This window comes from Pleurodeles waltl, chromosome 9 (assembly GCF_031143425.1).
Source record: "Pleurodeles waltl isolate 20211129_DDA chromosome 9, aPleWal1.hap1.20221129, whole genome shotgun sequence".
NCBI classification, from domain to species: domain Eukaryota; kingdom Metazoa; phylum Chordata; class Amphibia; order Caudata; family Salamandridae; genus Pleurodeles; species Pleurodeles waltl.
This window is the reverse complement of record NC_090448.1, coordinates 889236327-889261532: the sequence shown is the minus strand read 5'-3', so window position 1 is coordinate 889261532 and position 25206 is coordinate 889236327. Positions and strand designations below refer to the sequence as shown.

At 42.3% G+C, this 25206-nt stretch overlaps 1 protein-coding gene across 1 annotated transcript in view; it reads right to left on the bottom strand.

Moving 5' to 3' along the window:
• The window catches only part of UNC79 (unc-79 homolog, NALCN channel complex subunit), a 770017-nt gene that overhangs the window by 556446 nt on the left and 188365 nt on the right, over window positions 1-25206 (bottom strand). The window contains exons 16-17 of the mRNA XM_069208227.1: window positions 13196-13319; window positions 4420-4560 (exon numbers count right to left, since the gene is read on the bottom strand). Of these exons, the coding sequence (XP_069064328.1) occupies window positions 4420-4560; window positions 13196-13319 (265 nt within the window). The remainder of the gene's footprint in view (window positions 1-4419; window positions 4561-13195; window positions 13320-25206) is intronic.

Here is a 25206-nt window from a genome sequence, read left to right as displayed (position 1 = left end):
TACTAAACCAAATATTCATTGTCTTGCTTCAAAGCACATGTATTACAACAAATCAATGTGTAACATGTCATTGAGTTCTGATGACATTTACAACTGCAAGGTTGAGTATTAAGTCAAAAAAACACATGTACATAAAATTAAGGAGGTAGTTTTGCACTATTGCATTCTATCCAATCCTATCTCATGCAGAAGAAAGGCCAGAGGAACATCTGGCTGCAGGGAATTGTTTTCGTCACTGTCACTTGGGGTTGTCAGTCATGATTGACAGCAGGGTACCACAATAGCTGCCTACTTATAAGTTACATACATTCCCATCTGTACAGCCGGAAGTCCCGCAATGGAAATTCCAGCATCGAAGACGAAAAGGTACATGGCCCTTCCAGGGAGAAGAAGAGTTACTGTGGACCTGATTTTGAAATTTAATAAGGCCTTTCTTGTTTTTTTTTAAATGTTCCAAGCTTAGCACTTTGTGAAGCTGGGTTTTACACTGTCACATTGACTTATAATACATACTTGCCCATTTTATAACCTCCCTTTTAACACACAAACTATTATGGGGCCACATGTATGAAATATAGGATTTGTGAGTCGCAAATTGCGAGTCAGAGCAACAGAACAGAACCCTTTGTGAATGGGTTAGCACCAGTTTGAAAATGGTGCTAACTGCGATTGTTTTGTGACTGCATTCGCGGTCACCAAACAATCATACATGGGATTGCGACTCGCAATTAGGAAGGGAACACCCCTTCCTAATTGTGACTCGCAAACCCTTTCTGCGATTCGGTAAATAGTTTACCGAATTGCAAAAATGGGTCTGTACATCCCAAAGTGCATTCGGCACATCGTAAACGGCCTGATTCGCCATTTGCGATGTGCAAAATGCTACGTACATGTGGCCCATAGTATCACAGTAGTGCAATAGAGCCAATATAGCGAAGTGTGTGTTAGAGTTTCCATGAGGCATTCAGAATCCTTTTTGGGCTAAGCTATGAAATCTTTAACTTTCGTCCTGCATATTTGGAATACCTTTCTGGTGTGCATTTGTGATTGCATATATGAAGTGAAACTGTAGTATAGAATTTCAGAGATTTTAGATCATTTTCATGCAGCACTCTGTTGTACTCCTGAAATGTTCTCTCTTATGTGGTTGTCTCCCACTGAACCTTTATTTTTTCACCAAAAATATATCTAGATAACGTGCTTTAGCACTTGGTACAGCATCTTTTGTTGTTTCAGAATATATTTAAATAAAAATATTCCTATTAGTGACCCCAGTATTCTTCTTTTTATCAAACTAAGGAAGATGACATGAAGATACACCTCTATTGGGATTCAAAACAGTTTCGTAGTATTAATGTATAGTCCCCTGCAGAATGTATACTACTGGCCCTTAGGCCCTCCTCTTTTGTTCTTTTCACGTCCACTTCCCGGGTAGTAAATAGCATTTTGTGATAGGGGTATCCCTATGCACCTTTGAAAATACGAAAAGAAGTGCATTTAAAGACAAATGGATCCAAGCATAAAGTAGTCAAAAATATTCAGATGGAAGCCATATGCCAATGCACACAAAAGGATTTACCATTAAATTTAAGATTACACGTATTCCGCTTCGATGATGAGTTTCTTTCAGCTTTCATTTCACTTAGAAAACATTTTTCCATGTCAAGCCATCAGCAGCATTGAAAAAAGAGGTGTATTTGTGCAGTTTACTGTGTCAACCACTTAAATCTGGTTCATTTGTTGAGAAGTGCAGAGAGCGAGGGAAAGGCAACGTTTGGAATATTCTCAGAAGTCACACTCTTCGGGTGCACAGCTCAGTTGTATCCCGGCGAAAAGCAAGTACTCCTATTCTAAGTGGCACAACTGCAACAATCCACAGGCGTTGCAGAATTTACACATTCATTATTGACAATTATGAATGGAGAACTGGCTGTAAGATTTACCAGCCTGTTTTGCATAATTCTGTCCTACTCCAATGAAATGCTTTGTTACTCGTGCTATGTCTTTCTGATTTCTGATTTCGCCGGCGTGGGGTGTTTTTGACTCGTAATGCTGTTCATAAGCATGATCAGGATGTGGGGAAAGAGGAGTATTTATGTAGCGCTAAGGCCGGCCTACAGACAGGGGCCCGGTTGGGTGCTCTCACAGAGAGAAGATGGGACAGCTAAGGCAAGTGCAGATGCATTTCCTAAAAAACATCACCGTTTTAGGGATAACCCCGCCCCACCCGGTGAAGCCATGCAGACCAGGTAAAAATCTAAATGCTGCACACGTTTCCTCATAAGTTTCTTAAAGAACCTTAATATAGTATCAGTAAAGACTGGTGGACTAAGGTGGCTCAATATGTTAGCTTGTCTTGCGAAATTAGTGTCTCGGGTAAATATAGAGGAAGTAGTTGGAACTGTACAGAAAACAACAACTCTCCAAGAGTTTTACGAGATAAAGCCAGCAAGGTTGCAGCAGCTACATTTTTATCTTCAAGCAATCAGAGAAGCAGACAGCAAAAGGTAGCACTTCAAAATTAGGAGACACATAAAGCAGTATTAGTGCAATAAACCCTCACTCCTTGGGCTTTTCCACCAAAATAGTGTGTGTGTTGTGTGCAATTGATTCAAATGTCATGTACAAAATATTGTGATATCAAAAATATCGTGGGACATTCTGTAACATATTTTAATGTTTTTATTTTTAGTGAGTGTTTTTTGATGGACTGTGTTTGTAGGGTAGCATGGTGGTTAGTTTTTTAAATATTCATTTTTTAAATGATTATAAAATGTTTTATACGTTTTAATTTGTTAATTGGATAATCAGTTATGTATTTTTAAATATGTTATAGATCATTTAAAAATAAGGTCATTATTTTTTGTTGTGTAATTAAGAACTTTGAAATTGCTAATTATTTAATTATTATAAATTTTTGATATTATTAGTTATGTTTTATTTTTTGTATAAACGATATTTTTTATCAATTATAGTGTTGTTTTTTAAAATAATATTGTGTGTTGTTTATTTTTTTTGCTATATTTCTGTTGTCGATAGTTTTTCTGGTGATATTTCATCATGCAACCCTTCTTGATTATTAAAGTATTACTATCTGTCTACTTCCAAACTAACACTGCGGTCTCTCAAAATGAGGGAAAGAGGAATGGTCGGAATCCCAGAGTTTAGTCTTCTATGCTATTCCATCCCGAACCCAGGCTTGGAGGCCCTAACATCAGAATTTCATTCTTAGACGACCAGAACTCTTGAACAAGAGCTACAATTCATTGGCAATTAAAAATTTAAAATAGAATGTTTTTGTTCTTTCTGCGATGCTTATTTGATATATTCTTGCTTTGGCAGGTACCAAGGAATTATCAATGTAATTTTATGGTACAGCAGTTAGAGGGCTGACTTGTTCCTCACACCTCTGGTTCCTGCCTCATTTAGTAGGGGCGAATGGCTGAGTTTCTAATGAATTAGTCCCAGCTGCTAATGAGAAACAATTATTTGACAGCAACAAAAGGTGACAGGATGGCTAGCAATAATGTTTCAGAGCGCCCACCATACTCAGAGTGGCCCTTCAGGCCTATTTTTATCACGCTTAGGGTTGCCATTGTAAACCATGGTAGTCTAAAGACATGACACCCAAGCACTTCTAGAAAACTCCCACAGCCTAAAAAAACATTATTCTTCTGCAGGAAGAAAATGGTCAGCAGGACAGCAGCACAACTGCCATTACAAGTTTGCTGAAAAGAGATCATTATATGTTGGCAGAGGCACTTTCATCAAACGTTCCCCATCAGGGTGGCAGGCAACGGAAAGGTGAGCTGCTGCAGTACTGTTGTTGTGGTGGGGTGGGGGGGCGTTCTGACACCCCAGCGTTTTGACGGCCCACCAACCAAAGTCAAAATAACCTGAGGATCTCCAAAAACTATGGGTCAGTGGTGTCTGGCATTCAGACACTTTGTAAAGTACTTTGAGGCGCAAATGTATCCAGGCTTCACCACAATAGTCTGTAAATAACGGGAAGCATACTATTAATGGAATAATTTCTGTTCTTCTCCAGACCGACTTAAGTAGGACTGCGTATGGACGGGCAACCGATGTTAAGCGGCCACACTGACACAAGCCCTCTACATAACTACAAAAATACATACACATACAGATCTCACTTCGGTTGTTTTCCCAACTCGGCTGAGAGGGGCTTCGTAGTCATAAGAATAACAAGAGGTTTAAAGTGGTCAGTGTTTTGATGGGTTTAGGTGCTTCCTTCAATAATTAACAAGGCATTAATGATCTCTTCATACTGACCACAGGGTTCATGCCCAATTGTCTGTAAAAACACATGATTATAGCCAAGTGGTGAGTTTTTAAAAACGGTTATAGCAGATGCCAAGAATAATGCTAGTGACTAATGTGAGTATCATTAACACTTACTCTTCGAGCTGGGAGATTTCCCGCCAGTTCAGTAACGCGAGACTTCCTCTGATTCGCCAGTTCTTTGACTGAATTGACCCCGTCGGAAAACATGCTGACAAGAAGCTCGAGAGGTACCACGATGTCTAGTTCTGACAATACCTGTGGCAAATTTAAAAGACAGAAAAGTAATAGTACAGCAACAATCTGACATACAAAAGGTTACTTTGAATTGAACAAATGTAATCAGGGAAACGTGAAAACAAATATTAGTGAAATGTAAACATTTAAAAAAACGGACCATCAATTTACTATAAGGGGTGCTAGACCTGAATTATGATGAGACTTAGCTTGTTGCAAAAAAGTAAGAAAGATGGAAAAAAACAAATTTTCGTGCCGAATAACAGCTATACAACACACAGAGGTATAGTACTACTGGGCATAATCTTTTCGGAACTCAGCACTACCTCTCGTAACTACGGTGACTGTGAAGGCACCCTATGGGTGCGCAGTCATGAAGGTATTAAAATGTGCTCACACATAACATACAGCACACAATAAAATGAGTGAAAAGAAGAGATTTAAGAAAATGTTCCACCATGCCTTGTCAGCTCTCCTCTAAACACACTAACCTCACCTGTCCTAACCTATAGATGCACTACCCGCCCAACCACCCTAACCCCATCAGCCCCCATGTGCTCTACTCCTTTTTGGGGGTGGGTGGTGCCTGTTCCCGTGAAGCAGAATTGGTGGACTGTCGCCTTGGCTAGTAATGAGAAACTTGGAGAATTGGGAGGATGTTGAAGGGACAGAGAAGGTTTTTCTGTTGTCCATCCAGTGAAGTGTTCCGTGCCACTGAGGGTCTGTTATGAGTGCCCAGGTAGCATGACCATGGCATTCCCATGACAAAGCTTTTAAGCACTACAGGTATTCCCTGTTGCAGTTTTGTCCTCAACCTGCTGGCTGTTGATAGTCCGGATTAAGGCCTTCAGATAGTTCTTAGACTGAAAGATGGATCATCCTTGGCACCTCTGTTCTAACTTCTGCTGCTGGGTAGACCTTATCTCGCTTTCTTTTACGTTGAGGTGTCGGACAGCTGTGGCTGGTGCTCACCTTGTAACTGTGATTGGTGGTCTGGTTGGAAATGGTACAGCTTATGATGTTGCAGCGGTAGCAGGTTCTGGAGTGGAATATATGTGGAGGATCCAATTCGAGCCTCCAATTTCCCCTGCTGAGAATCACCTGATTGGTGAGGTGATCATTACTCTATGAAACATATCAACAAGATTCTCACCCTGACACACAATTACATTGCGGGATGAATACACCAAAGTCCTTCATCCCTCATAATGTACCTGCATTGGTATCTATTTACATGACACATCTTTGCTGCACAGATATACATGTGGAAATTATGAATTTATCATTACCTCCTCATTCATCTTCCTCTTCACAATTCATATTGCATGAGTTGACTTTATTGTTCACAGATATTTATTACCTAGGCCAGGGGAAATTACACCACAAAAGAGGAACTAAATCAGTCACATCCTGTTTTTTTCTTCTGTGAAGCAGTCGATATTTGCTGTCCCAGCTGAGGAGTATTTATTTCTACCTTTTTTCTTTTTTTTACATTATACACTTTTTAACACCTTTCTTTTCCTCTTATGTGGGAGGCTAGCTACAGCTGCTTCATATCTGAGGTAGCAGTCTGACCAGCTGCTGGGAAGTGTGGACTGATATCTTCGTTCTCAAGACTCACGTGGTAGTCATTCAGAGTTGGGGTATTTCCAATTTTCTGGTATTGTGAATTTTATAAATCATATTTAGGGAAATGATTAGTATTGACCAAGCATTAATTATTGAGGACTCAGCTTTACTGTCTTCTTCCTCTTTCTGCCTGGTCCAAAGATGGCGCCCTGGATTCTTCTTGTAAGACGTGGGAGTTTGTACCCTTGGTAACCAGGGTCAAACAGAAATCACTGTCAGCTTCCAAAGTGCTGTGCAATGGAGGGAGAAGGCAGTTCGACTTGCACCTTGCCTCAGAAGAGTGCAGGGTTATCTTCTTGTGTGCCACAATGCAGCATTCAAGGCCAGAGAAGCACCTATATCACCGAAGATGCTGAGATTACAGGCTGGTGATAATGATGCTGATTCTGAGAATGATGATGTCAGAGGTTGCTTTATCCAAGCAATGGATTTAGCTGAGATTTGACAGCACCTGAGGGGTAATTTAGGTGTTTGTTCTCCTGTGCCCATATCAAATGAGAATTTATTTTCTCAATACCAGTGCACAGTGCCCTCCCACTTCACAGTACTGTATGCAGAGTCCTTCTTCACAAATGGAAGGACTTAGAGAAACAGTCCTTCCAAAGATTTCTGACCAAATACTATCCTTTGGAGTACTTTGCAAAGGACTGTCCAGCCACCATAATGGTTAATAACTCATCTCAAAAGGTGCCTTTCCAGTGGGTGCAGTAGACAAGAAAATCAAGGATGCTATCAAGAGGACTTACTCATCATCAAATTTGCTGTCCAAGCCAATGTTCATACTACTTACACAGTCTATTCTCTAATTAAAGATTTCAAAACCATAGCAAGCCAGATGGCGGAGGCGGGAGACTGCTCCACAATCCTGGCAATGATGGAAAAAGCAGGCCCATTTTCTTTGAGACATCTCTTTTCATAACTTGAGTGCCTCAGCGGCCACTTCTGGTGCAGCACTTGAGGTTCATAGGCACATATGGATGCACTCGTGGAAGAATGATGCCTCTCAAAAGGCTGTCCTGGTGAAGCTTACCTTTACTGGCTTAAAGGTAATGGGTCAAGAGCTAGAGGACTTAGTTAAAAGGTTTATAAAGAACAACCTGCACAATCTTTTTTCCAGAGGTCGTGGCTTGGCTATGAGAACAATCAGAGGAATTGGTCACCCCTTTCATGGGAGGGTTAATGGCCAGGGAGCCCCTATAAACAATAAATCCTGGTTTCAGTCTCCATCAACATCCACAAACTTCCCCTCATCTTCAAAAGCCTGACTATGTCAATGTGTTTCCAGTTGGAAAAAGACTACTCTTGTTCAATGAGTTTTGGCAGCATTCAGTAATGGATGCATGTGCTCTAGAGATCATCTCAACAGGGTTGCTAGTACCATTTCTAAATCCTCCTTTTCACTATTGTTGCCAGGCACATATACACCACTGATCTATTTGTCATTAAGGCATTCTTCAAGGAACCTGATCCTTCTGGATAAAGCGTCCATTATTCGAGTTCCTCATGAAGAGGAATATCAAGGATAGTAATTAATATTTTTCCTGGTGCAGAATGCTTCAGAGGTCTTTCTCACAGATTTGGTCTTAAAGTTTGTAAACCGATTCATACCACATCAGGCGTTCAAGATGCTGCCTCTACAGGCAATCATGCCATGCTACTGTTCAACCAAGGGGATGTTTTATGTTATATCACCATGTTTGATGCTTATCTGCAGGCCGCGTTGCACCAAAGTTTCCAAAAGAATCTCTGCTTTGCATTGGATGGAACCTGTGAGACCAGTTTGCCTTAGGGTGGTCTTTCTAACAATGTTTTGCCTTCTTCCCTCCTATTTTGCTAAATCCGTTTTTGTTGTCCTTAGGACTCTGTGCACTTTATCACTGCTAACCAGTGCTAAAGTGCTTGTGCTCACTCCCAACAACATGGTAAAATTAGCTTACACCCCATTGGCATATTGATTTACATATAAGCCTCTAGTAAAGTAGTATACCATATACCCAGGGCTGGTAAATTAAATGGTATTGTTGGCAGGCAGCACTGATTGTGCCACCCACTTAAGTAGCGCTTCTAAACATATCTCAGGGCTGCCATTGCAGCCTGAGGGCAGTTCTACACTGCCAATTCAGCTTGGCGAAGTAGACCTTTTGCCAGGCCTAAAACCCCCTTTTGTGATATATATATATAGGTCACCTCTAGGGTAGGCCCTAAACAGCTTATAGGGCAGGATGCATTGTATTAAAAAAGTTAGACATATGATTACATTTTATTGGTAGTGAATACCTCTCAAATTTCATTTTCACTACTGTGAGGCCTCCCTCTCCCATTGGATAACATTGGGTTACCTAACCACATTTAACAAGTGATAACGTTTGTTTGGGAACAGGTAGGAATATCTTATTTGGTGTCTAAAGAGTTTGTAATTTAAAATCCCTTTTAATGGTAAATCTGCATCTTAAATCATAATTCTGAAAATTTCACTTTTAGAAAAGTAGGCATTTTCTTCTCCTAACCATTTGTTGCCTGCTGCCTGTTTCCTGGGTGAAATGACTAGGCATAGTTGGCAGTTTGCCTTTGTGTGTTCCTCCAAAACAGCCACACAATAGAGGGACTTGATGTTGGCAGGATGCACCATCCTAGCAGGATGGGTAGGAGGGCTGTGCAAGGTACCAATTAGACCTCAAAGACCATGCCTCAGCACACACGCAAGGAACATAACACTAGCCTCTAGACATCCTGGGACCACGGCAACGAGGCAAGAAATTCCAGACACTTCTGTGGGTTGAAAACTCCAAAAGTTTCTTTCACTTTAAAGCCGGCACCAGATGTAAGTTCCAGGGCCAGATGTACAACACTCAAGTTTTATGTCTCTCAAATTGTGATTTTTAGTGAAGCTGTACAACAGTGTCTCAGACACTTTGCGATTCACAAATGGGTTGCAAGTGACCTGCCTCATTAATATTCATGAGGGAGGTCACAATTTGCAATCCATTTAGGAATGGCCAGCATTCACAAGGATGGTGGCCTGCTGGGGTCAGTGGACCATCATGTCTGTGACTACTTTTTAAATAAAGCAGTTTTTTTTAATGCAGCCCTTTTTCCTTAAAGGAAAACAGGATACATTACAGCAAAAAAAAGAAAAGTTTCCTTTTCATTTTTTCAGAGCAGGCAGTGGTCCGTGGGACCCCTTCCCATTTGCGAATGGGTTGCCACCAATTTGAAATTTGTGGTTCCTGCAATTGCTTTGCTCCTGCATTCCTGGTCGCAAAACAATAATTCAATCCCCCTGCGACTTGCTATTAGGAAGGGACACCCTTGGCATGCCCCTTCCTAAAAGTGAATCACAAACCCAATTATGCAAGTTGGTAATAGGTGTTGTGCTGGCTGAAGCCTGCCTTGTGCCCTAAGAGAACTGCTCTGCTGATTGAGGCCTGATTTTCTAGTTGAGCCCAGAACTTCCACAGTGATCAAAGGACTAGTTGGCTGGCCTCCTAATCGGAGCCTCAGGGATTGAGAAAGCTTCAATCATCTTGAACCTGCACCTAAACCCAGCCTGAGTGAGTCCTGACCCTCCAAGTGAGGCCCCTCTAGTCATGGTCCCTTGGTAGTAGTGCTAAAGGTGCCCAGATACCTCAAGTAGATAACTTGGGATAATTTTCAGCCAAAAAGTGCCCTGAGAAGTGAGAAGAGATTGGGACCTACCTACTCATCAACCCACCCAAAGAGCATCACCAGTCGGCCTAACTTCGCAGTAGCTCCTGCTACGTTCTTCTCTGCAACAGCAAATCATGTGCAAAGGTTCCTCACAGAAGGGGTATTTGGCTTTGTAAAGCCCTCGTTGGCTACAGCCCCCAGCTTTCTCCCTCTGGAGATTTTCAACTTTTAAAAAAGAGACTAATTGCAAATGTAGAAATCTTAACTGCAGTTTCGTCTATTGACTCCCTGACAATGAAACTGCCTCGCCCTCGGACACTGCTGGCTGCTGTGCACTGCTGAACTTTATCTACTCAAACAGTTTGCGTCACAATTTCTTCTGAGTTCGATGGTAAGCAGAGACTCGGCCTAATCTTCTTTGTGTAGATGGACTGCGCTCCATCATGGTCGCCCATAACTTTTGACTTTGTCCCTGTCTTGCACGGCTAGTTGTTTACAGATAGTGCTTTGATCTTTTAGGTGCTATTTTCTACTCCAATATTTAAAATTTCATAAATCTAGTTGTACTGATTGGAGTTTTGTCATTTTAGTGTCAAATAGTTAATTAAATGTACTCTCGGTTTCCGAATTCATGATGGATTTTTCTTGTGTTGTGTTTTGACTTTATTGTTTTTTAAGTTTTTAAGTGCTGGATAAATACTTTACACTGTTAAGCACAGATTTATTTAGTGACTTTTTGTGGTTCACCCTCACAGGGATTATAGCGGTTGCTTGAGTAAAATTTCACCACCTCAACCAACAATCTAATTTCTCACACACCCATTACCACTTTCGGATTCTACCCTTTGGACTCTTGTCTGCTTCCAGAGTATTCACAAAGCTCCTAGCACCTCCGGTGGGTATTCTGGACTCCTCTTTTATTCAGGATACCCTTACAAGTGACTAATAGCTTCTTCCTCTTTTTCCATGTTGGAGGGACATTCAGTAGGTCTGCAAGATCCTTCAACAACACGGATTAATGCTGAATTTCAAAATGTCACACTTAACATCAAATCAGAGACTGCAATTCCTCAGAGTAGTCTCTTCTGGTCATGACAGAAGAGAGGAAACAGAAATTGATATCTCACCTTTCATCTCTACTATCAAGGACAAACGCTTCAGTGAGGGCTTCATCCAGAAGTCAGGCTGAGATGTAGTCCATTTTAGCCATTATCTTGTGGCGCCATCTCCATTTGTATCCTTTAGTCTGTCATCGGCTCCATTTTGTTTTATTCAACGCCAGAGGATTATGAGGTGTCTATTTTATTAACACCTGAAGGCAAAGCGTTGCTCTAATAGTAGCCGATCACATCAAACCTGGACAACAATCATATTTTGAGCTTTCCTCCCTACATAAACCGAACAACCGATGCCAGCAAGAGAGGTTGGGTGAATTGTCAGCGTTATCTCAGCTCCAGGGAGATGGACTTTTCAGAGTTAGCCCAGGCCTCCCATGGGAGAGAGGCAGAAGCTGTTCACATGGCTTTTTCCTTTTTTTATCTAATTGATTCTCAGGTGATGTGTGTACAGACCAATAATCAGTCCTTAAGGTCAAATATAAACTACGGGGGATGAGTTCACTGAGTCTGGCTCTTCTTACATAGAAGATATGCCCTTAGGCGGAGAGGAATCTCCTCTCTTTCTCAGCAGTTTATCATGTGGCGAAGGAGAAAGGGCCCGCAGACCTCCTAAGTTGACTGGTCCCCTTCTCGGTGTCCCTCTGCCTCTGTCTGCATCTATTTAAACAGATTACACGCAGATTGGGCACCCTATGGCTTGATCTCTTCGTCACAGAGGAGAATTATCTGCTTCCGTCCTTTAGTTTATAAACTCAGAAAGCATGGGTGATGGATGCATTCTTGATCCCTTGGTCAACTGTTCTTCTTTACTGCTTTCCACCCTTCCGATGTTTTCCAAGTATCAATCTGAGTTACTATTGGAATTTACCTCTTCATCTGACCCCTTGTGTTTCTAACATCTCAGAGATGTCTCTGCCGGGAGTTCTAGTATTTGAAAGGGTAAGGCTCATTTTGCATGGTTTTGGTCTACGGAGGTTTAAAGTGACATGTAGCAATTCAGAAATCCTTTAACCCTAAAGGCTTATGTGGACACTGGAAATAATGTGAATTCTGGTGTGGAACTAAGGGTCTCGCTCCTCATTCCTGGCAACATAGTAGGATTTTGGATTTTCTGAGGGACAGATGTTTACTGGGTGTTGCAGACTTAACAATATGGAAGCAGTGGGTAGTAATTCTAGCTTTCCAGTGTCAGGATTCCATATCTATTGTTTCTTTGGGTTAAGTTTGCCATTTTGTTGATTTTACGAACTGGCAGATTGGGAGTTGCCTGCTGAGGTCCATGGTAAATGCACAAGAGGTACAGCAACCCCATGAACTGCTTTTAAGTGTGCCTCACTTTAAGATTTCTCCTGTGTAGTGACGTAGCCCATCACCCACACTGCTATGTGTCATTATTGGCTGCAGGTTGGAGGCCCATCCGCTACAAGATTTGGATCACACATTTTGTCTGAAGTGCTTGTCGTATGAATGCTATAGTATTCTTTATTTTTGCCATAGTAAACAAGGGGTTTAGCATCATATTTTGGGAGGCTTCCTACTTTCTCCTGAAGAATCAAAAACATTTTTTTCTGCATGGGTATTTATTATTGGAGTAAGAACTGTATGAGGAAGACAGACAAAGAAGTAATGGTCCAGTTTCTTACTGGTAATATTATTCCAAGTCTAGGTCTTCATCGTCCCAGCCCTGAATCCACTCCCTCCCTGGTTCCCTGTATCATTTTATTTGAATTCTGTGTATATATTGCTTTGCTTGGTGATTTACAGGAAGACACCTGGGTGAGATCCACTTTTGTGGCATTCTGGGAATCTGGGCACCATATTAGGTGTAGCTTTGGCTGGCTATGTAAAAAAATCTGTGAGGACAGAAGTCAACTCATGGAGTAGGGACTGTGACACGGAAGACCTGGCCTCGGAGTAATGAAGGTTAACATTAAGTAGTTGGTGTCTGCCTGTAGCACATCTGCCTGTGGGGATGTTGTGACTGTACTAAGCTTTATAATTGTGTATTCTTCAGAAGAAAAAAAGTTAAATGCTAATTCGTGACATTTAGCGTCGCTAAAAGAAACTCTTGGCATTTAGGCATCCTTGAAAGTGACACACACGCATTTCTAAACTTGTAGATTATTATTTAGTATTTGTATATTAGCAACCCGCTGCCTTTGGTTAGGTGTGTGATATATAAATACTACACACATACAAATATTATTATTAAAGTAGCAGTAATAGTAAACAGGTTCTCACGAACCCCTGCGTATACTTACATGAAGCCAGAGCAAAGCCTGCTCTTGCACGGAGGAGGGATAGCCAGTGAAGCGACAGCTAATAAACCCAAACATCTCTTCCATGGTGAACGGAAGCGGACACAACTCAATATCAAACATTTTGCTATAAAGAAAAGAAACAAATGGTTTACTAAACACTGTCAAGCAAACACTCTACAATATGTCAACTGTTGCAGAAGTCAAAAGAGCTCAATAAAATGTCAATAATAGTAGACATATTCTGCACAGATTGCTATTTTATATACACATAAAATTCCTGAAAACAAATCTTGCTCTCTTTACCCAAACTGCATCACTTTTGTGATATGGCTCCTGACCACATTACTGTGTTTCAGTACTATGATGCAGCTGGATCAGGTGGCCCACCAGCATCCACACTGCCAAATTCTGGGTTTACTGCTTGCATAAACCATCTTTCCAAAGCACTTTGGCTGAATACTTTGTGACAGTCCGACAAGTGGCGCGGTTTGTCTAATTTAGAGATAAGCATACAATTAATTAAATATACATTAGAAATGACTAATGTATGCCACCCCAAGCCATTGGTATAGCTGTGAGTGCCTGAAATGGTCAGAATTGTCACAACTATAGGAGTGTAATGGTTAGTAGCTGTATTGGTATTGTCATTTGGCAGTGCTAGCAGGGGTAGTGGGTGGCGCAAGCTGCAGTGGCCTCCTCAAGAGAGCCCTGACACTTATTGTTTCAACAAAATAAGCACTGGCCGGCTGCCCCACCTTGGCAAAATGGTGTACTAGATTAAATGTTTTTTTTATTTTCCAAAGACAACACCTAAAAACAGGCAGTCGTTACTGGAAAATTTAAAATCAATCCAATAGAACTTTTCCCTCACTGGTGGGGGAAAAGTATTTTCTGCCCAGTGCAGTCATCATGGTCCAAGGAAGCAAAAACCTATATGGACATGGCACTGATAGACTGGCATAATGCATCATGGCTTCAGGTGCCATATTTCCAGTGGTTATCTGGTGCCTGAGCAGCACACAGTTTGTGACCAATGTCAGACCTGTAGCTCCACTAACAGAGATGGGGAAGCTAGGAGTTGGACAGATTACTGTCTAGCTCTTAATTGGCCCACAAGGCTTTAATCAGAAGGCTACACATACTATAAAATTAAAAATCAACCTGGCTCAGTCCATTTAACATCAGGTGTAGGTTCAGGGATGCAGAGGGCACTTTGCTACATACCTAGTGTACATGGTATGTTATGGAACCCAGACTTCGTTTCTGGCAATTCACACCTGTTAGAAATTGGGTTGTTGGTCGATTGGGGTGTGAGCCCTGGTCAAGCAGCAACCACAATCTTAGTCAGGGTAAGGCTCAAGCAAACCCTAAATTAACCTATGCTCACTCTCTGATAACTAAGCATAGAGCAGTCAGGCTTAACTTCGAGGCAGAGAACAAAGTATTTTTGCAACACTTCAAATAGTGAAACATTGAAAACACACAAAAAGATAGCACACCAGGTTGGGAGAATAGAGTAAAATGTAATAAAACATTACTAAAACAACAAAAATCCAATCACCAGAACCGGAGATAAGAATTGTTAAAGAATAAACTGCAATGTCGCACCTCAAAGCATAAAGTTCTAACTGCGGCCATCTGGTCATAAGGGACCTGGTCAAAGTCAAAAGTTCAAGCTGACTGTGATGAAGCGTGGGTGGGATACAGTCTCAGATTAGTCCCGCTGAAGTTTTATCGTCTCAAGAATTGTGCCAGGACTTCCGTTCATCAAGAAGAAGTTTGCTATGAACAAGGAATGCATTGCTGGCAATGGTCATTGGGGTGCGAGGAGCAGGCCAGGCATCATGGACAGACAACCTGGAGCCTTGCGGTCGCGGGTGGTGATACTTGCTGTGTGAAGAGGTGAACTTGTGGCTGCTCACGCTGTATTTCTGGGTGAGTGACGAGGTTCTGGAGACAGGCCGGTTCGATTCGTGAGGAGCCCAAACACTGACTTAAAGAGCAAAAAGACCACTTCCAAGGCCCCAGGAGCTGACAGACTCCTCCTCTGGGGGTCAGAAGCTCCTCATTTAAGGTAGGTTTAGGAACTGTGGAGAGCCTGTTATATCCCTGAGGCTCAGATCAGGAGGCCAGCAGATTAGTCCTTTGAGTCCCTCTGGGGTCTTGGTTTCAAGATGGGGTCCAGGTCCAGTTCTTCCTCTTCCGACAAGAGGGCAGCAGGTTAGCACAGCAAGGCAGCAGCTCCTTCAGAGTAGCAGACCAGAAGAGTAGCAGTCCTTTCAGCAGCACAGCAGTCCTTCTTCCTGGCAGAGTATCCACAGGTCCACAGGTCCAGAAGTGTACTAAAGTGGTTGTATCTGAGGTCCAGTATTTATACCCTGGTTGCCTTTCACTGGAAGGTGAAATAAACTTCTAGACAGTAGCCTTGAAGTACCAGGGAATCCCTGTCTCACCTGCCCTGGCTCCAAGCTGGCTGGAGTGAGAAATCAGGTTGTTAAGCCTTTGTGGATGAACAGTCTATTCAGGTGTAAGTGAGGCTGTATCCAGCTAATCTCTCCCATCCTGCCCAGGATGGCCCATTAGGTCACACCTAAGATTCCATTGCATGTGGCTATTTAGGAGGAATACACAAAGCCCAACTGCCAACTGCACCTAGTCATGTGATCAGAAACAGGATGCAGGTACCAAATGGCTAAAGCAAGAAAATGCTAACTTTCTAAAAGTGGTATTTTGAAAACTGCAAGTTAAAATCCGACTTCACCATGAATTAGGATTTTAAATTGCAAATCCAGTGACATCAAACATAAAGGGGTTATCTCATCCCATTTAGAAGTTACACTTATAGAATGTAATAAGGCAACTCCAATGTTAACCTATGGGAGTGATTGGCCCTGCAGTGGTGAAAAATTAATTTAAGAGTTTTTCACCAGCAAGATATGTAAAACTAAAACATACAGGTCCTACATTTTAAAGACATTGCACCCTTCCCTCTGGGCTGTCCAGGGCCTACCCTAGGGATGACATATGTACTAAAAGGGAAGGTTTGGACCTGGCAAAAGTTTATATTGTCAGGTCGACATGGCAGTTTACACTGTAGACAGAGGTTCTGAAATAACAGGCCTGAGACATGTTTAAAGGGCTAATTAAGTGGGTAGCACAGTACTGCAGGCCCACTAGTAACATTTAATTTACAAGCCCTGGGCACATGTAGTGTACTTTACTAGGAATTTATAAGCAAATTAAATACGCCAGTTGGGTATGTGTCAATATTATAATGTTTTAAGGAAAGAGCACAAGCACTTTAGCGCTGGTTAGCAGTGGTAAAGCGCAGATTTCTGTGGCCAACAAAAACAAATTCAGCAAAAAGAAGGGGGAGGTGAAAGGCAAAAGGTCTGGGGATGACTCTGCAGCAAGGACCACTTCCAACAATGCCCCACTCTGACTCTAGCTGCCATACTGTCAGCAGGTCAAACATTCCAAAATTAACAGGTGAATAGTGTACCATACTTACCATGACCTTTGGATTGTGGTGAGGTAGGCAGTATAATCCACCTCTTATTCTCCAGAAACTTATAACTGGTGCTGTTTACTGCACCAGGGTATTGTTATTTATCTGATGCAATACAAAGCACCTGGATTCTGATAAACTCAGAATTAAGGGCTGAGAGAAGCAACTGAATGGCTTGTATTTATCAATTCAACAGTAATCTCTCCTCAAAGGTGACTTATTGTCTTCCATATCCTCTCTGGCCAATAGCACAGAGGTGTTCCTATAGCATGGGTCTGAACAAGGATAAAACAATTCTGCAAGAGGATAATAGCAGACAGTGATTTAAGAGTGAGACACGGAGGACACAAAGGTAAAGAGACATCATGGGGTGATGTTGGGTACAAGAAATAACCACATGAAGGCTTTTACTGATGATGAATGGTTTAGGTACACTGACTCTGGAGTGACTTTTATTGATTAGTTAAGTATCATACAGCTATTTGTATTGATTCTACCACTTTTTGGTCTGCCTTCCTTATATAGCTATGAATTTATATATGTAAGAGGACGTATATAGTATGAACTTAGCTACAAGACAAGTGCACTACCCTTAGCAAGGGAATCATTCATTACATCAATATAAAGGAGCTGGATGAATATTGTTTCAAGTATATGTTAGGGACTCTGTGTCAAATCCAGGAAGGGTGGACCAGGAGCAATTAGAAATTCCTGGGCACCAATTATGACAACCAAGGTGTTTTGCTTAAGGTATATCTTGAGTGGTTCATACATGACCCTTAAACTGGGTTCCATTCTAGCACTTAACACTCGGGATAGCACTGAAGAGCAGCCCACGTTTTGATCAGGGAGGTGCTGTGGACTAGAAATTCAGAACTCTGCAACACAATAATTAACACTCAAAAATGCATGTTCAGTCAGTTCTTTATCTTTAAAAAGTACTTTAATACATACAAGCCTAAAACTGTGCACAAAATTACATGTACAATATTTAAAGGGGAAAACAATGGAAATATCCTCTGAAGGGTTTTGCAACATTCAAGAGGTGCACACTGAGGAAAGGTCACAGAAGTCAAATACCCTCATAAATGTGGAATAGACCCCATAGGTCTGAGACATCTTTGATGGCTTGAGCAGCAGCGGATCCTAAATCCTAAAACTACAAGAAGCCAATATATGCATTTAACAGACATTGTATACGTAGTTACAAAAAAGCTAGAGCTACTGGGTGTATTCATAAGTTATCAGTAAGAACATAGACCTTTCAATATGAAGAACCATTGCAAGATATTTGACTTAAATAAGCCATCTCTTTACAAAACAGTAAACGATTTTAGTGAAAGACACAATTTTACAATTGAACTAAGAGCCTGATTTAGACTTCAGTGGAGAGGTTACAACGGCAATGGAGTACCCTGGTCACCAAAGCGAAGTACTATTCACCTCATTTAGAGTCGGGTGGCACTTCAGTATGTAGACAGTGGAAACTACTCTGGCTCCTTTATACCTCAGGTGGCCTGGCGAAGTAGGAGCTGCCTGAGGTTTGGCCATGTGTCCGCCCACCCTATTTAGAGTAGGCAAACACATGGCCAGTTTTTAAGCGTCCTTCACTGCCTGGTAAAACCTATTGGTAGGTGCAGTGTAAAATGCAAAATTACCCCCGTGGCATGAGAGAAGATTCCCATAGCCAGGGTCTAATTTCTTTTTATATTTCCAACAACAAAATCCTGCTTTGGGATTTCGTGTCTGAAAATAAAAGAAAATGTTGACAGATGGTTCCATCACATTGATGGAGCTACACCTCAAACTTTCAAAGCATTCACTGGAACCGCCATGATGGCAATTCCTGTAGATGCAAGAGATATATGCTGAGCCAAAGTACCCTCACCATGACGAGAGTAAAGTACTCAGTTGTGGTGATGGTAATCTGTCTGCCAAAGTCAAAATCAGGCCCTGTATTCACTTAGAACAAGAGAGGGCAAAGAAATATAATAGGTACATGACTGGTAAAACACACAGAAAGGGCAGCCCAAGGAGATTTTGAAAAACATTAAAACTTCTCCCAAGCATCATCAATCGCCAACCCTGGGAGAGCTAGGGTACAAATTTGCAACACAGCTCTGCAGTCTCTTGTTGGGGCCTGCCTCACTCCTGGCAGCCCTCAAATACAATAGGATTTTGTTGGTAGTGCCCCTGTTCTTCTGATGCATCACAGTGAAACAGTATGCACATTTTTGTTCAGCATGTCAGGTGTTATGGGCCACTTCTCTATACTGCAGCTGGTCAATTGGGGCAGCCGTTAAGCCCTGTACATTTTTTCTGCCTTGTTTTTTCTGCGTTGCCTCCCCTCCATGTTTCATTTTTCATCAACAAATGACCCTGTCCAAGTGGGGCACCCACACACTGAAATCATGGGACTCCAGGACTTACACCTTCTAAGTTGGATTCCCTCCTGCCCTGCAAGCTGTTCCCTGTGCCAATAGGGGAGATGTTGTTCCAACCTCTGCCTCCCTTCTCTCTTCAGGCTCCTGCACAATGGCTCTGATTACAGGAGCAAGGTGTAAAGCATGAGGTCCCAAAGGGAATTAGAAAATCCGTCATGTGATATCTCAGCTACTGCAGGTGCCATCAGTCAGAAAGCACTCTCAGCAAACTTAAATAATGTCACACCTCAGTGGCTGATTCTTTTGTGGATATCTCTGTCAATTTGCCAATTTAAATGGGATGTGATGCACTTCTTTCCTGGTGGTGCACTCCATCCACCAGGAGTTTTCCTGGTGAGATTACTGGACCATTGATTTTTAATGTTACTTTCTTGAAGGTACAGATGTTTTACAGCACCTTTGCACTTCTTCTTTTGTGACAACAGTAAAATATCTTTGAACCGTTCCTCCTAGCCAGGCATTGGTAGATTCATGACTTAGGATATTCCTGCAGTAGCATCCCAAAGCAGACCACTCTGCCTGCACTCCACAAGCACACACAATCTTCCACCATTTGCAGGAACATATGTGCAGCATCAGCCTGTAGTAGCTACTGCTAGGGCATGCACAGACAAGACCAGCCAACTAAAGTCCAAAGACACCCATTTCTGTCAAGGTCCCAAACAAATACAGCTTCTTGTGGCCTTTTGATTGAGGTTCAGAGCTAGTGTACCTATCTCTAGAGTCCAACAAAAGTCAAAGATACAATCCACAGAGAGAGTCCTTTCACTCCAGAAGATCATCGTATGTTTCTCCTCTTCTCGTTATACAGAGGTTTAAAAATGGCGGTGGAGAATTCTAGGAGATGGGAGTCTATACCCAGGCCTGAGATGCCACATCACCCCTCAACCAATGACTAGTGTGCCCTTGAGTAGCCAACAGGCTGCACAACTCCTATGCAGCATTTTAGGATGATTCTAAATGGCATTTTAGAGAGACATTGGAAAAGACCTCTCTTCTGAGCCAGACTGACTTAAGTCATGTCTTATTTCTTCCCTCTAACACTCGAAAAAAACTCACATGTTGTGGCACGTTCCAGAGGTCTGCTTACTCTCTCTTTGTCCTCTTTAGGAGGACCCTTCTAGTGCCTGTCTGCTGATCACCTTATGGAGATTTCTCCTCAGCTTCTTTTCTCTCTTTGCCTAAAAATGTGCAGTGAAAGCATGTGCTGGGTGTATGTGTGCTTGCGAGAAGTACAATATATGAAGTGCTGTGCAGTGTGCGCTTGGTGACTGTGTATGCTAGCAGTAGATGTGTTTGCATGTAGCACACCATGTACAATACAGAAAGGCTACAGTACTGACCAGTGCATGCATATTGAATATGTCTGCTGAATGTAGGTGCTCATAGTGTGGTATAATACTTGGTGGTAACAGTACTGGACAGTGTGTGCTGTATATGTACAATGAGTGTGCCTGCAATGGTATATTATATAGAGGGCACTTCGGTTGTTATACGAGACCCAGGTCTGCATGTTGGAGACATGAGTAGAGGAATCCCCCAGACAGATTTGTGCATTGCTGCATTCCTGTGAGCTGTATGGGAAACACTGGAGAAGGAAGAGAGATACTCTCCCTGTACTCTTCAAAGGGAGGTCTTTGACTCAGAGAGAGATCCCAACGAAAGGGCCTGGACACATCTCAGGAAGGAGATGGGGCCGATCAGAGAATCATAAAGAGTAGGGCTGGGAGCCCGGGATGCTCTTTTTGATGCACATAGCTTTGGAGTCTCTCCTGTGGTGACAGCTAGCCTTTCAGGAGGAAGCGGGGAGGGAGAGGAAGAATGTACACCTCAAAAGAAGCGGAACCTCAACATATAAATTAAAAGAGCCAGACCCTAAATTACATTTGGTGTCTGAAAATGGACTATCCGAAGGGGAGGCAGAGACTCCAACAATTTGTCATCTGCCAAGTAGCCAGATGGGCTGTGTGAGGAGGCAAAGCTCTGATAGACTTCTGCCTGTGACCCTGACTGCGGGCTGAGGCCTGTTAGTCTCCCTGATGGTAATCACCCAGGGAAACCAAGATCACCTGCTCGGGAGGCCAAAACACCTGTGCCTTCCTTCTTGCCAAGACCAGTGTACTCAATGCGGAAGAGGAGAGCATTGGAGGGATCCTTGTCGAGAGGACTCCCAGTGCAAGGTCAGAGGAAACTGTTGCTGCACAGAATAGATCAATGTCCGTTTGCAGAATCAGGTAAGCAACACTCGTATGCCTGGAGAGGGCCACCTTGAAAATAGCTGTGAGCTGTATGTCATGCAGGGAGAGTGAAACCATACTACCTCATTGCAGTGACCCCATTTGCCAGGAGGGGGTGCAGAGAAGACCAGTGCCTTGTGTTCAGGTACTGCGGCAACCTTGTATGCCAGGAGGGGGCTCCTGATACCAACCAATTTGTGACATTTGGACCGCCGCCCAGATAACTGAAAGCTATGACCCGTGGGTCGAAAGAAGCATGAAGGACCAGCCCCAATCCGTCCCGCTGACTGAGAAAGATGCCAAGACTACAGTGCCACATTGCTGGGAAAAGATAGGGAACACGAGGGCCGACCTCACTGCCCCATTGGGGAGCGCTGTTGTAGTACGCCTTTGAATATATAGAGTTAGAAATAAAATACTTCTTTTTAAAATAAAAATAAGCATTTGGCTGAATAATAATGTATTGATATTGCTTCATGCTCTTTGAGTTTTGAGTTGTGTTCCCTGACCTGCATCTACACTTCTCCTCAAGGGAGTCTCAGACTGCCTGACCATAGCTACCACTGAGAGTCATGTGCAGAAGGAGCACTTGGCTCTCTTGCTCAGGATGGGTTGCAGGACGGGCTCTGGGGCATCAGGAGTAAAATACCTCAACCCCTGTTGTTGGGCCCAGTAACCCATGCATGACCCGTGGCCCTTTGAAAGGGGCTTTGACAATTCCAATATATATTTCATCACTATTCCACATATACTCAGAAAAATATGTATGTGGACATTATCTATTCCTGTCCTTATCCATGTCAAGCCACTCCTCATCATGCTATACGTTCGATGAAATTACTTGACCTTAGTGTGGATGGTGATCCCCACCTCTTCAACACTGAGCAGTCACAAACCTCACTGTTTGCACAGTGCAAGTTTTTCTTGCGTAGTAACAAGCAGAACTCAATATTGCACTGTGCAATTACAACATATTATGCACTACAGTACTTTTTGGATCATATCGTTCATTTCAGTTTGCAGATATATGCCTTGGTATTTTGAATCCCACCACTATTGACAATAAAAACGGGAGTTAATTGATGAATCTGACAGACGAAGAATAGCTGTACCCGAGTAGAATATAGATGAAAATGTTTATCAGTGTTTTTAGACAGCAACTTATTTCGTATATTTAGTAGATTCTTAGGGCCAGATGTACGAAAAAACCAAATTGCGATTTGCAATTTGCGAGTCTCTGCGACTCGCAAATTGCAAGTCGCAATTTGGGATGCAGAAAGGTGTCTCAGACACCTTCTGCAAGTCCTTATGGGGTCGCAAAGACCCACCTCATTAATATTAATGAGGTGGGTCGCAAATTGCGGCCCCATAGCGACTATGGGCACTCGCTAACATGGAGGCCTGCTGACGTCAGCAGGCCTCCATGTTAGCGACCTGCTGCTCAATAAAGCAGTTTTTTTTTTTTTTAAATGTAGCCCGTTTTCCCTAAGGGAAAACGAGCTGCATTTTAAAAAAATCCGAAACCTTTTGTTTCGGTTTTTTCAGGGCAGGGAGTGGTCCCTTGGACCACTCCCTGCCCTGAAAAACTATTTTTGGGTGCAATCACAAACTGGAAGGGGTCCCATGGGGATCCCTTCCAATTTGCGATTGTGTTACCATCCACTTGAAGTGGATGGTAACTGCGATGCCATTTGCGACCGCATATGCAGTCGCAAATGGTATTGCATACCATTGCGAGTCGCAAATAGGAAGGGAACACCCCTTCCTATTTGCGAGTCGCACATGCATATTGCGAGTCGGTAACGACTCGCAATATGCATTTGTGCATTGCAAACCCACGTTTGCGAGTCGCAAACGGCGATTTTCGCCGTTTGCGACTCGCAAAAGGGTTGCTACATCTGGCCCTTAATGCGGATAGTTTAACAGGAACGTGAAAAAACATTATGTAAATTTACAGATTTAAAATTATACTGTTCTGCACCAGTCAACCTGAGCGCTCACTTAAGGTCGGGCTCGATTAATGCTTAAAGGTATTTGATATTTCTGGGGAGTGGACTTTGCCAGGGAGGCCAGTCAAGAAAAATGTTTTTGGATTATTGATTCAGGGACCTGGTCATGTACGTCAAGGGATATGTCTTTCTTTTCTTTGATCCGTATGTACCACCCGAATACTTCAAATGTTGTCCTAATGATGGTACACTGTGCCGGAGTGAGCTAAGTAAGAATGAGCAAGAGTGATGTCACCTGCAGCTGTTACTACAGAAATGTGAATCAGCTGGAAACATATGTGAACCTCACGCTCCCTTTATGGCACCCGTCGGAAATCCATATATGCGCCATATTTTGCCTAAATTATTTTGTTTTTGGATGTTGGCTAAGTGATGTTCGGACATCTGGGGAGTCGGAGGCCTACACAGTTCACAGCTGTGTGTGTTCTTTAATAAAACTTGAAAACGTTTGCAATAAAACGAGCATGTGAGAGTTTTTTGTGAGTAAGGCCTAATGGATTCAAGGGTGGCACGACTTACCCTAAAGTCAAATTCAAAAAGTAACACTGTAGAGATGTTGACGTCATCTATATTTAGAATAAAAACCTATGATAATCTGCTATTTGATGGAAGACGATTTGCTCTGTATATCTAGACCCGGAAACTGTCCCACGGACAAGGGAAGTTAATCTCCTGCTGACAAATTAGAAGTATATCCATATATCCACGTTCTAATAAGGGGTCACTGATGCTGTGGAAATTCTGTCCTCCTTTGAAATAATATGAAAGATCCAGAAGACAGAGGCAGATGTGTCTGCCTGGAAGAAAAGTAGAAAACCAGTGACAACAGGACATGCATTGGTGTACCTAACTAGAAGTGTGTACAACTTACACCTGGGGTGAAATGTCTAAGAAGCCTTCCCCGATTTTTTTTTTTACTTCAGGAGCACCAAGAAAGAAGTTACAGAACTTTCCCTGAAAGCCGCAACTTTGAAATTGATATCACTGGAGGTCCAATAAGGAAACATTCTTTGTAAAACCAACTATGCACAAGGCTATATGCCCTCTGACTTTGATCTGTTGTTAGTAGGCCCTAATTGGTATCTAACAGCCTATATAAAACTTTTGTTGATTTGAACAAACAGCGTGTATCTAACCTTGCTTCATCGCAGGATGGCATAGAGGATGCCCTGGTTCCAGTCAACTGCACTCCATTGACTCACATAGGATTTTGGTTGCTATTGTTTCTTATGGATTTGTTTCTATTTTATTAACTTCCGAGCTTTAAATTAAATGATAATATTCTCTCTTTACTATCATTTTGGTCACCCATCAAGGAGCAGATGCATGAGTACTTACTTTTATTATGTATGATTACATTTTAGAGGACCCCCAACAGGTACTTCACTCTGCACTTGCAGAAGGAAGGAATCCCTGCCCCCTCTCTTGCTCCGTAGGAAATCCGATATCACCAAATAAAGGTATTAGCTTTGAGACGATACAATAACTTACCAAAGAATTAAGATTAGGTTTCCTTTTTAAACAGTTTAAACAAATGTGAGTGATTCTTGAATATCAAGTGATATATGCAAAGGCAAACTAAGAGTTTGCACCAGCTTGTTTTAGCACAGTGTTACTGGGCCCTTAAAGTTGAAAACACAAATCAACGCACCATAGTAATAGACCAAAGGGTTTTGTCCTGAAGGAGTGCACTAGAAAAAACTATCAATACATCTAAATAATTAAGTAATACCCAACACCCCTGAATGCCTAATTTTGTCTCCCAAACAAAATCTACTCAACTTTATCAGAAATGTGCTTTGGTTCAAAAGAC